Source organism: Talpa europaea, assembly GCF_964194135.1.
Source record: "Talpa europaea genome assembly, chromosome: 10".
Lineage (NCBI taxonomy): Eukaryota > Metazoa > Chordata > Mammalia > Eulipotyphla > Talpidae > Talpa > Talpa europaea.
The window spans coordinates 94,225,922-94,238,773 of NC_140077.1; the positions used below are offsets into that span (position 1 = coordinate 94,225,922).

The window sequence follows — 12,852 nt, forward strand, 5'->3', positions numbered from 1 at the left end:
CTCCCCGGTGGCGCAGCGGTTGAGTGCTGGGTTGTGAAGCTGCCCGCAGCCTCTGCAGCGCCAGTTCGATCCCCGGCTGCTCCCCGGCCACTGGAGGAGGGTCCCACATGGCGTGCAGACCTCTCCTGCCGCCCGCTGCTCCCCTCAGCAGTGTACTTCGGTCCTTCTGCCTGCTCTGCTCCCGCTCCGGCTCTGGTGAATCCTCTCACCCTCCCGCGCTTCTGACTGTACCCAGTGCATGTATAAACAAAACAAACAAACAAATAAATAAATAAAACATGCCTCTATAAAAAAAAAAAAAAGTACATTGTTCATAAGTGGTGTGAAGTGGAGGTTACTTGTTTAGCAAAAAGGAGTTAGTTTCAGCTGCATTAAAGTGGTGGGGCTTGGAATAACATGCAGAAGTAAGAATGGACAAAGCAGTTGATTAAAGAGAGCTTGGGTCAGTATCAGAGAATTAATTGAAATAGGTAAAATCTAGAAAAGAGGGATGAAGAAGCATAGCTGAAGTCTGCCAGGGCAGTTGACTCTGACTCCATCAAGGGGACAGCAAAGTTTTTTGTTTTTTTTTTAAAGATTTATTCATTTATGCATACAAGAACTGGGGCACAGGCCAGAGGTGTGGGGGTGTGAGAGGATTCACTAGAGACAGAGCAGGGAACAGAACAGGCAGACTGACTGAAATACACTGCTGAGGGGAGCAGCGGGCGAGTCAGGAGAGGTCTGTGCCATGTGGGTAGCTCCCTGGCCGGGGATCGAACTTATGCTGCAGTGGCTGCGGATGGCTTCATAGGTTGCGTCTCAACCCCCTGTGCCATCAGGGAGGCCCAGCAAAGTTGTTTTGATGCTAGGTTTTCTTTTCTTTTTTTTTTTTTTTAAACAAAGCTTAATTGGTTTATAAATGTAATTCAAAATTATGGAAAATTTAAACACTACAAAAATAGATATTGTAGAAAGTAAGACAGCCATATGTTTATTTTATCAGAGAGACTGAAGTAAAAAAGTTGGTATAGGGATCAAATGAATACTAAAAGTACTGGTAAGTAGGAGAGAGAAAGCATTTTTTAAGTGTATCTCCCCTCCTTGTTAATCACACTACTTGCCGGGTTTCATCACTGGCTCAGGTGACCAGCCTGGGAATTGGCCAGACTTTCCTTCCCTTCATATCCAGTTCTACCAGATTCAGTTCTCTGTAACCCACAGCATCTTTTTCTCATTTCTTGCTTCTCTTCTTGTAGAGCCTCTTTTTAGGACTATTTCATTTAGCCTGTGTGCTGCCAACAGGATCTGCTGATCCTGTGAAAGATCATTCTAGTGCATGAAGTCCTTGGTGAGCACTTCCTGTTCTTCAGATAAACTCTGTTTTCTTTGTTTGTGTAGCCTTCCCTTCAGGATAAACCTCTGCGACCTTGGGCTGTACTCCTCCTCCTCCTTTCACACCTCCATTGCCCAGACCTACTTTACTACGTGAAGTGCCCTGAAATACTGTGTTTGTGTTGAGAGTGAGCTCTTTGCTTTAATTCTGTGCGGATCCTCGTCCCTTACTTAACTAGCCTCTTCATTGCTTTCTAGATTTAACCAAGAGGATTTCTGAGAAGCTTTTTCCCCTTTACTCCAAGGCTCTGTGGGACTTTCGGACATAGGCTTCAGAGGCATACCTGGGTTCAAATTATGTTACTTTTAGTAGATGCATCACCTTGGACAAAGCACTTAATTATGTTTTATTTCAGTTTCCCTTTCTGAGGAAGAGGGATTACAAAAAGCTAGTTTATAGGATGGTTGTAAGAATGAAAATAACTCCACAGAGCTCAGTGACAGGCACATTGTGAGTGCTTACTACATGTGATCTGCATCTTGGTCATCATTTCAGTGTTCTATCTGCTGCCTCTTGTGTACTCCCATGAGCAGCCTCATGAATTTCCAAATTTCTTTAAACATTTTATGTTCTTTATTCATACTGAACTGTTCTCTTCAAGGGTAAGAACAGTGTACTTTTAATGCTGAATACAGTGGCCGGCACAAAGTAAATGTGTAAGTAAATGAAAGCGTAAGAAGCTTATGTTCTGGAAGATAATGTAGGGAAGAGCACAGGCTCTGCTGCTTACTAGCTGTGTGACTTGTTGCTTGTCTTCCTTGCTTCCAGGTTGAAATGGAGGATAACTGCACCTACCTTAGAATTTACAGATTGCATTTCCTGTTATGTGGGAAACACTTAGCATAGTACGATGCCCACAGTGGATGCGTAATAAATGTTTATGAAAGGAGTTAATCTTAATCTGGGTGAGATTTGACAGTAGGTCTCTTTCCCTTTTATTTTTTAAGATTTATTTATTTATGTGTACAGGAGTTGGGGTACAGGCCAGAGATGCGGTGGGTGAGAAGATTCACCAGAGACAGAGTAGGGAGCAGAGCAGGCAGATGTACTGAAATACACTGCTGAGGGGAGCAGCAGGCAAGACAGGAGAGGTCTGCTGCGCCATGTGGGCCACCTCCCTGGCCGGGGATTGAACTTGTGCCGCAGTGGCTCTGGATAGCTTCAAAGTGCTGCGTCTTAACCCCTTGTTCCACGGGAGAGGCCCCATAGATCAGTTTGCCTTTAAATGCCATATTTGAAATGAAGGTTTTTAAAAGTATTTTATTTTGTATCTTCCAACCTTAGTCTCTAGCTTTTGAAAGGATTTAAACCTAAAATGCTTATTGAGAAAAATGATAAAAATTTCCTTTTCTGTAGTATAGATAGAATTTGGGATTTATGTATTTATAAACATATATTTGATGAGTTTCTACTACAAAGCAACGCATTTCTGGTTATACTTAGAAGCTTAAATGCCATCTTGAAGAGCACTCAGTATAGCATATAATAAATAGCCTTCCAAAACTGTAACAGAAAATTAGAACGCTGGAGCATCCTATGACTAATACCATCGGAAGAACAGATGACTAAACTGTAGACTATATCTGGTATGGGATGTTTGCTCTCTCTTTCTATAAATTGATAATCCTTTCAAGTTTAAACTTTGTCCATCAATGGCCTGAAGAATTATATTGTGTGTGTGTATGTGTGTGTGTGAACTTAAGTACATTTTATTCTTGAAACCTAAGGCTTTGAAAGTAGGATGCTTTTAATGAAAGCCAGAGCAATATAACTAATCATTGGAAATGTCCGTTAAGGCAGGTTGGTTATTTTTGACAATACTGCACTGTTTTATTTAAAACATGTGATGTTTGCTATAGAAGTTATTGTTTGTGTCAGACTATCACTTAATAGTGGTTATTACTTAAGTGGTTCTAGGAGGACCTAATACTTTGCAAGTTAGTTCTTGCAAACTAACTTGGCTATCAAGAAACAGCAGGCACAGGAACAAGGACATAGCTCAAAGAGCTGTATGGGATCAATGAAATAAAATTCCTTGCTATATTAAGTTATGGAAAGATCTGAAAAGTACATATGACTTTAAGAAATGATATTTATTTTTTATGCTTTTTAAAAAAAGCAGTTATTTTTTTATTTTAGATTTATTTATTTATTTATACATGCACTGGGTACAGTCAGAAGCACAGGAGGGTGAGCGAATTCACCAGAGCCCCAGAGCAGGGAGCAGAGCAGGCAGAAGGACCGAAGTACACTGCTGAGGGGAGCAGTGGGCAGCAGGAGAGGTCTGCGCCCCATGTGGGACCCTCCTCCGGTGGCCGGGGAGCAGCCAGGAATCGAACCAGCGCTGCAGAGGCTGCAGGCAGCCTCGCAACCCAGCACTCAACCGCTGCGCCACGGGGGAGGGCCCAAAGAAATGATATTTAATATAACATCTTCAGTGGTGGTTCACTGACTCGTGGTTGGAAAGGCAGGTGAGTAGATTAGGAAATATGTCTGCAAAAGTAGGCCAGGCTTGCTGACTTAAAATAGGAATGAAAGAAGAGTTATTTGTAGTCAACAGAGATAACTATTTAGGTAAATCTTCCTGTCCCTTGAGGTAAGCCCACACAATAATCTATAAATAATAGCTCATTGGCCAATAACTTTTGATGTTGATCTTTCATACTTACTGTAAAATAAAGTTGTCATCCCCAGTGAGTTCTTTTCTCTTTTTATGCAGATCTGCATCAGGTGTTAGGTATGTTTACTGAAAGTATGTGTCATTTATATGGTAGCAGTACACCGAATTGAATTTGACCTTGAAAAGATTGCAGATTCTCCTGTGTACTTTAGTTTAGAAACTTAGATTTTAGAATCTATTTAACTTTTATTTTGATAAGTACAGGCCCCCCTCCTCCACAGTGTCAATGCCCCACACCACTGTACTCTGCCAAAACCAGAAATTAACATGGGCACAACCCATCCCCACCCAGCTTGTTCAGCTTTTTTTTTTTTTAATATTTTTTTGAAGATTTATTTATTTATGCATACAAGAACTGGGGTACAGCTAGAGGCATGGGGGTGGGAGGATTCACCAGAGACAGAGTGGGGAACAGAACAGACAGATCTACTGAAATACACTGCTGAGGGGAGCAGCGGGCAAGGTAAGAGAGGTCTGCTGTGCCATGTTGGTTAGCTCCCTGGCTGGGGATCGAACTCATCTTGCTGTGGCTGTGGATAGCTTCATAATGCTGAGACTTAACCCCTTGCGCCACCAGGAAGGCCCCTTGTTCAGCTTTCACTAGTCAATACACCATTCATGTGTGTGTGTATGAGAGAGAGAGAGAGAGAGAGAGAGAGAGAGAGAGAAGAGAGAGAAACAGGAATTATAACTAGTTTGTCTAGAATTGTGTAACATCCTTTTGTTTCCATGAGAGTATATCTTGCATATGAATATTATTTATTATGAATTGTATCTCTGTAATTCTCAACTGGATTTAAACTTTAGTGATCTCTCAGAGAGATTACTTTCATTCTAACCTGTGTCATTTTACTTTGATTTATGTGTTTGGAAAAAAGTATTAGAGGTTGTTTGATGGAGCACTATAGCAAAGGAGAATAAGTTTATTCTTTGGAATCAACTGGCCTGAGATGGAACTCAGTTCCTCCAGTTACTAGTTGTTAGAGCTAAGAAATTTTCTACCTTCTTTAAACCTTGGTGTCCACATCTGTCAAGTGTGATAATAATACTTCATAGAGTATTGTTAAGCTAAGTGATATAGTATATGTGAACCCTTAGCATAATACCTGTTACATAGTTCACATACAACAACCAATAAATATTATGAGCATATTATTATTGAAATTCAATTAAGAAAATTGGGTTCTGTAGTTTCGACAATTTAGCACAGCATAAATAATTTAGCAGAGATTTTAACTATTGGCAAATAGAATGTATTAAAAAGAATAATACATCGTTACTAAGGAGGATTTATCCCAGGAATGCAAGGTTGATTTAATATGGGAAAATCAATCAGTGGGATTCATTATACTAATAAAGTAAGGGAGAAAACTTGTATCATTATTTTAATAAATTCAGAAAAAGCATTTAACAAAAATTTAATACCCAATCATGATTTAAACAGTTAAACTTCTTAGGAAAATTGAAATGGGGGAGCTTCTTCAGCTGATGAAGGTCACCTACATAAAACCTGTAGTTAATATATTTAATGGAAATATACTACTGCCTTCCCCTTCAGACTAGGAATATGGCCTTTCTTCTCAACTCTGTTCACTGTTGTAACTAGTGGATGTAGCCATTGAAATAAAGTAAGAAATAGAAACAAAAGACATACAGATTAGAAAGGAAGTAGAACTGTCTCTTTACATCTAACTTTTTTTTTTTTTTTTTTATAGAGGCATGTTTTTTCTTTCTTTCTTTGTTTGTTTATACATGCACTGGGTACAGTCAGAAGCGCGGGAGGGTGAGAGAATTCACCAGAGCCAGAGCGGGGAGCAGAGCAGGCAGAAGGACCGAAGTACACTGCTGAGGGGAGCAGCGGGCGGCAGGAGAGGTCTGCGCGCCATGTGGGACCCTCCTCCGGTGGCCGGGGAGCAGCCGGGGATTGAACCGGCGCCGCAGAGGCCGCGGGCAGCTTCGCAACCCAGCGCTCAACCGCTGCGTCACCGGGGAGGCCCTACATCTAACTTTTTTACTAAACACAATGATTTTGTGATTTGTTCATGCTGCTGCATACTCATCTGTAGTTCTGTCTTTTTATTACTGCATAATACTCCATTGCGAAGTACACCATGTTACAGTTATCCATTTACCTGTTGACTGTTTCATGTTTTAGGCTACTATGACTGAAATTGCTACATACATTTGTGTATAAATGTTATGTTTTAATTTCTTTTGGTTTACTACACTAGGGATGGAATGCCAAGGTAGTATGAGAGGTGTATAATTAGCATATTAAACCACCAAATAATTTCTCCAAGTGGCCATACCATTTCACATTCCAAAGAGCAGTGGTGAGAGTTCTAATCAATCCTTGGTAATTTTCTTTTCATTTATTTTATTTCATTTCATTTATCCCCTTACCGTGCCTGTGATCTCTCCCATCTGGCTGTTTATTCTTATCCTTTAATATCCATTGTAATAAGTTGGGTGACCTAGTGTGTAAATGGGTTTCCTGAGGTCTGTGTGCTGTTCTAACAGAGTAATCAAACCCAAGGATGGTGTCCTGGGAATCTGTAGTTTATAGCTAGTCAGTAGCACAGCTATAATCTGGGCTTGGGAATGGTGAAGTCTGAGGAAGGTGTTGTGGGATCTCTGATCTAGTCAGTTGGTCAGGAGCGCAGACCTGCGTGGGGCTTGTGGCTGGCCTCTGGAGTGAAGACTGAGCCCTTAACTTGTGGAACCTGGCTCAGTCTCTAGGTAGGTGTCAGAATTGAGTTGAATTCTCCCACACCTCCTGGTTGCTGCTATGTGTGGGAAAGCCCCAGTTCTCACGCTCACTTTGAAAACTGGGCTCCAGGACACACCAACACAACATACCATATAATTACCATTTCTTTTTTGTGGGGAGACAGATGTTGGTTTAAATAAACTGAGGCAAGCAAAAGCAAATTAAAAAATCAGGACTGAGGGTTGGAAGATGGGAACGGCCTCCAGATGGCTCTGGGAAAGCTGCATGATATCTGACCTTCTCAATGAGGATTTTATACCTTCTGTGAGGAAAACATTTTCAGAAATTTTACAGAGAAAGTCCAGGCAATGGGCCTCTCTGGTGCCGCAAGGGGTTAAGTGTCAACACTATGAAGCTATCTGCAGCCACTGCAGCATGAGTTTGATCCCCAGCCAGGTGAATTCCACTAAACATTTAAAGAATTAATGTCAGGGGCCTCCCTGGTGGCGCAAGGGGTTAAAGCACTGCACTATGAATCAATCTGCAACCTTGGCAGCATGAGTTTGATCCCCATCCGACCAGGGAGCAACCCACATGGCGCGGCAGACCTCTCCTGTCTCACCCACTGCTCCCCTCATCAGTGTATTTCATCAGTCTGCCTGTTCTGTTCCCTGCTCTGTCTGTGGTGAATCCTCTCACCCTCCGCATCTCTGGCTTGCATCCCAGCTTTAAAAAAAAAAGAAGAAGAATTAATGTCAGTCCTTCTCAAGCTTGTCCCAAAAATTGAAGTGGAAGAAACACACTCCTGAACTCATTTTTTAAGCCAGTTACCTTGATGCTAAGGCCAGATAAGGATACTACAAGAAAATAAAACTGTTACCTGTTTCCCTTTGAATATAGATGCAAAAATCCTCAACAAAATTTTAGCAAATGGAATTCAACAACACATTAAAGGATTGTTTACCATGATGAAGTAGGGGATTTATCCCTTGGATGCCAAGAGTGGCTAAACATACTCAAATCAATTAATGTGATATACCACATTAGTAGAATGAAGATAAAAATCAGATGATCATCTCAATAGATGCAGAAAAATCACTAGACAAAATGCAACTTTCTTTCATGATAGAAACACTTCACACATTGTGTGTAGAGGAAATGTACCTCAACTTAAAGAAAGCCATATACTCTTACAAAAAAAAAAAGAGCCCCCATACTATCACATTTCTAGATAAATGAAGTTTTGGTTCTGTTTTTAAAAATTCTGTCCTGGTATTTTCAAGCCTTTTAAACCCTCTCTTAGCACTGTGTTCTCTTTGGTAAGGAATATAGTTTATAAAATACCAGACCTATATTAATGATGAAGAGACTACTTCCCCACATGGGCTGATGTGATGTAACCAGTAGAGCAGACCTAGGCACAGACACTGATGATATTTTGGCTTTTTCATTTTAAAAATGCCTACTTTGGTTGGTTTAATTCTTTTGAACAAAATAAAATGTCTCAAGTTATTTATTAGCCCTGAAAGTCAGTTGAGTGTGTTTTCTTTAACATTTTATAAATTGTGGTAAGACACTTTTGGAAGTGTGACAGCTATAAAATGGAATATTTAAGGAAGCAACAGATAGCCACACTTCTGTGCATGGTGGTAAGTGAGGTATTTATAATTTCAAAAGATGCAAGAAGTGAACCTCTTTGTTTTGGTTTATATACTTCATAGTTTACTAAAGCAGGGACAAGATAGTGAAAGGTAAAACTTCAACTATTCATCCGTCTGCAGACTCCAAGTGTTTAGGTTGTTTTTTAATCAGTGAAATCCTGTGTGAGACTAAAGGCTTCAACTTTGGAAATGTTGGAAATGAACTTGTCAGAGCCTTGGGTTTTTGGAAACAGGTTATTGTTTGCTGTAAAGTAAGCAGTGAAGTCAGCTGACAACAACTTTTGTCATTCTTAGACATAATAAAACCTTCATAGTAATCATATTTTGACTCTAGTCCTACTCCTGTTCCCTTAAGTCCATGTTTATTCAGACCAGTGTTCTTCAGTGTGGTCTGTGACCAGTGTCAGTCCACAAATTGTTGCTAACTGCTAGAAATGCCAAAGCTGAGCATTTAAAAACTTTAATTTTTTTTCTTACATCATTGTTCATTTTTGTATAATATTTGATTTCTGGGCCTCCCCGGTGGCGCAGCAGTTGAGCGCTGGGTTGCGAAGCTGCCCGCAGCCTCTGCAGCACCAGTTCGATCCCCGGCTGCCGGGTGAGGGTCCCACATGGCGCGCAGACCTCTCCTGCCGCCCGCTGCTCCCCTCAGCAGTGTACTTCGGTCCTTCTGCCTGCTCTGCTCCCCTCTCTGGCTCTGGTGAATTCTCTCACCCTCCCACGCTTCTGACTGTACCCAGTGCTTGTATAAATAAATAAATAAATCTTAAAAAAAAATTTGATTTCTCCCCACAGGTGTAGTGTCCATAATCTTCCACCACCACATTACCGTGAATGGTCACCGTGTCCACTGTGCTCAGTCCTTGTTTTGACCCTTCTTCCAGCCCCTCCCCTGCTGTAGAGCATTTAAAAATATTGTATGACAGTTTGACATTGTACAAAATTTAAGCTTATTATCACTTTTTATAGTTGTTTTTAATGCATTTTATTGGAGGATGGTTTGGGCAATTCTCACAGATAGTTTACAAAGCACTCCAGATCTTTTTTCCCATTGGAAATTCCAAGCTCTTTGTGTCCATGTGTTCACAGTGGAGACTAGAGGAAAGAATATGAAGATCAGTAAACTCTTGACAGTGTGACAACTGGTGAACGAGGTGCTGATTATGTGGATTTGTTGTTGAAATAAATTCTAGCCTTTTACCCAGGCAGAGGAAGAACAAGTGGTACTTCAGGCTGGTTGACTGAAATAACACTGCTGAGGCGAGCAGCGGGCCAGTCAGGAGAGTCTGCTGCCCCATGTGGGCAGCCCCCTGACAGGGAATGGAACTCATGCTGCAGTGGCTGCGGCTAGCTTCATAGGTTGTGTCTTAACCCCTTGCACCATCAGGGAGGCTCATGATGAGTTTTAAATAATCAAAATGAGTTAAGTCATAGCTAAGAGCATGATGAACTTACCATAGGACTTTCTTTGCTTATAAATAATGCAAAGTCTTTTAAAAGTGCTTGTGCATTTCAGCTCAGTTCTTAATAACATTTATGTAAGGTAGAAGTCGAGCCACCAGACATAAAAGTATGGATTAGAACAAACCCCTCTCTTTTAAACCTATGGTTTATATACTTGTGGATACTAATCACAGGGAATGTAGAGTACGTTGTAAAGTAGGTAAATGGGGAGATGATAATCTGTCAAAAATTTTTTCTATTAGAGTTGCTAAATCACTATGATATGATATAATCTATATTCAGTGTAAACTGAAGTTGGTTGTTAGCATTTCCAGATCAGAAAGAACATCTAGACCTCCTGTATCTGCTCAAGTTTATGCTCCATTATTATGACAAATTATTTTCAGGAAGAGTGTAACCTATGATGTTCTTGTTATCAGCAATACTCTAAGCAACTACCCTTTAAGAATAAAGCCCAAATGTGTGATTCTCCTGATCAAGGACTGAGGTTAAACCTCTAGAACATGATTTTATTAGGTCATTGTTTGTGAAGAAATGAAAGCCCTTTTAGTGTTGTGGTTTCTTTTCCTTCATTTTCTTTAGCCATCTTTAACACCTTTTCCATAGATAAAATATACATTTTTCTAGTCCCTGTGTCACTTGTAGCTTTCGTGCCAAATCAACTTCAAGTCTTTAATGTTTGTATGTCAACATAATCTCTCATACACTTATATCTTTTAAATGACTTCGACTTTCACTGTGGCCTTTTAAAAAATTTATAATATAGAGTATCTTTGAGTTTTCCCCATGATTGTGGTGCTGTGGATGTGCAGTCATGGGCATCTGTTAGGTTTAATTTGTTATATACCAGAAATGTGTTCATGTTTCTGTGTACATTTAAGTAATTTTTTTTCTTTCTTTCTAGCTGTCCCTTTTCCTCCAACCCAGCGGCTTACTTTGAAAGAAGTATTTGAGAATGGGAAGCCTAAAATTGATGTTTTGAAAAACCATTTGGTGAAGGAAGGGAGACTGGAAGAGGAAGTAGCCTTAAAGATAATCAATGATGGAGCTGCCATCCTGAGACAAGAGAAGACTATGATAGAAGTAGATGCTCCGATCACTGGTATGATAAGTATTCTCATGGTGATGCTTAGATTTGAGCTAATTTGAGAAATGATTACAAGTAACCAGATAAAATGTGTAATTTTTTTCTAGGCATTATGAGACAGTTTTAGGATTATTTAGTCTCTTTGTTGTTCATTGAAGAAATACAATGTAAAATGTGTGATATTTCCAGTAGGATTATTCAGTATTGTTAGATTGAATACAAAATTATAGAGCAGACCAGTCAAAGGCTAAAATGATTTAAGTTAAAAAAATACATGAACCCTGTTGGTGTAATGTTCTTTCTCTTCTAAGACATAATTTTTATTTTACCCTATGACCTTTTTTTCCTAGTATGTGGTGACATTCATGGGCAATTTTTTGACCTGATGAAGTTGTTTGAAGTTGGAGGATCACCTAGTAACACGCGCTACCTCTTCCTGGGTGACTATGTGGACAGAGGTTATTTCAGTATAGAGGTAAAAATTACACTGGATATGTGGGAGCATTCATATTGTCTTTTTTAAAAACACTTGCTTTCCATTTTTCAATAGAGAAATTAAAATGAGAACTTAGCACACTTTGTTCCTCTCAGTAATTAAAGTAATAAATGTTTTAATTGATATAAAAAATTATTCCTTTTTTTTGGCCAGTGGAAAGTCTGACATACAGAAGATTGTACTAATCCAGCTTTGCAAACAAGTTAAATGTTTACTAACCTTTCCTCTTTGAAGATAGTGTACAGGCTGTATATGAATGACATAAATTGCTATTCACCCTAAATGGGCTTGGGATTAGCTGACCTTAATTATAAGACCATAAGCTGCTGGGCTGCAATTACTCTTAGATCAACTGTCAGTGCTAAATAAGCGGACAATTAGCTTATTGTGGAATAATTTCTCATACTATTGCAAATAGTAAGTGCCTAATAAATGTTCATTGAAGGGAAAATTATTACAGTTAATGAAAACATTTTTATATATTTTGGAAATTGAATAATGAGAGGGAAATGGTTAGAATTAAACCTAATTTTTATCTCTAAAAGATAAAGCTGTTTTAGAATCTAGTGTAAGTCTTCAGTACAGTGAACCACAGCATTTTCTTATTTTCATGCTTGGTAAATAAATGAGAAGTAACTTTTGAAATGGTTCGAGTAATTGAAATTTATAATGTGCCCTGAATAAGCATGAGATGAGCTGTTGTTATAGTCCTTTGTTCTGCCTTTCCATCAAAACAGAAGAAAATCTCACTGTACTAAATGAGCTCTTGCTGGTTAAAGGTTCTTGTTCATGGAGCATTAGTCCTAAGTGCAAGTCAACTATATCACCTGGTGCTCAACCAAACACGCAACAGTTTTAAAACTGCTGAAAAAATAAGAAAGAGAAATAGATCTTACTTTTCAGTTAGGCAGTCTAAATTCACAAATCAGGAAAGTTCAGTGTTAACTGTGGGTGCTTCAAATTCATTTGGTGTCAGTTAGGAGGGTAAAAGGTAATGATGGAAGCTAAGAAAAATAAGCACAATTCCCCTATTGCTAAGTGAATTTCCAGTCTCTAAGGTAGGTATCTGGCGTGGATAGAGATTATTCTCGCAGACTATATGATTGAAGAGCTTCCCTATTCCTATGTACTCAATAGAAAGGAAGTCAAATGTATGGATGTTGGAAAGACACTCTGAATGTTTGCTTTGTGTGTTTGCTAGCATGAGGTTTTAGAGGGTGAAGAGGAAAAGAATATAGAACTAAGTGAATTATTCATCATTTTATTTAATGTAACAACTTCTTAAAAAGATAAAATATTGTGCCAAATCATCTTTTTTTTAAAAAAGATTTATTTATTTATTTATACAAGAACCGGGGTACAGGCCAGATGCACAGGAG

General features: G+C 39.3%; 1 protein-coding gene across 1 annotated transcript in view; it reads left to right on the forward strand.

Annotated features, from left to right (window-relative positions):
• The window catches only part of PPP3CC (protein phosphatase 3 catalytic subunit gamma), a gene marked incomplete at both ends in the record, with an annotated part of 52,738 nt that overhangs the window by 8,230 nt on the left and 31,656 nt on the right, over window positions 1–12,852 (forward strand). Inside the window, 2 exons of the mRNA XM_084245052.1 lie at window positions 10,795–10,992; window positions 11,328–11,452. Of these exons, the coding sequence (XP_084101178.1) occupies window positions 10,795–10,992; window positions 11,328–11,452 (323 nt within the window). The remainder of the gene's footprint in view (window positions 1–10,794; window positions 10,993–11,327; window positions 11,453–12,852) is intronic.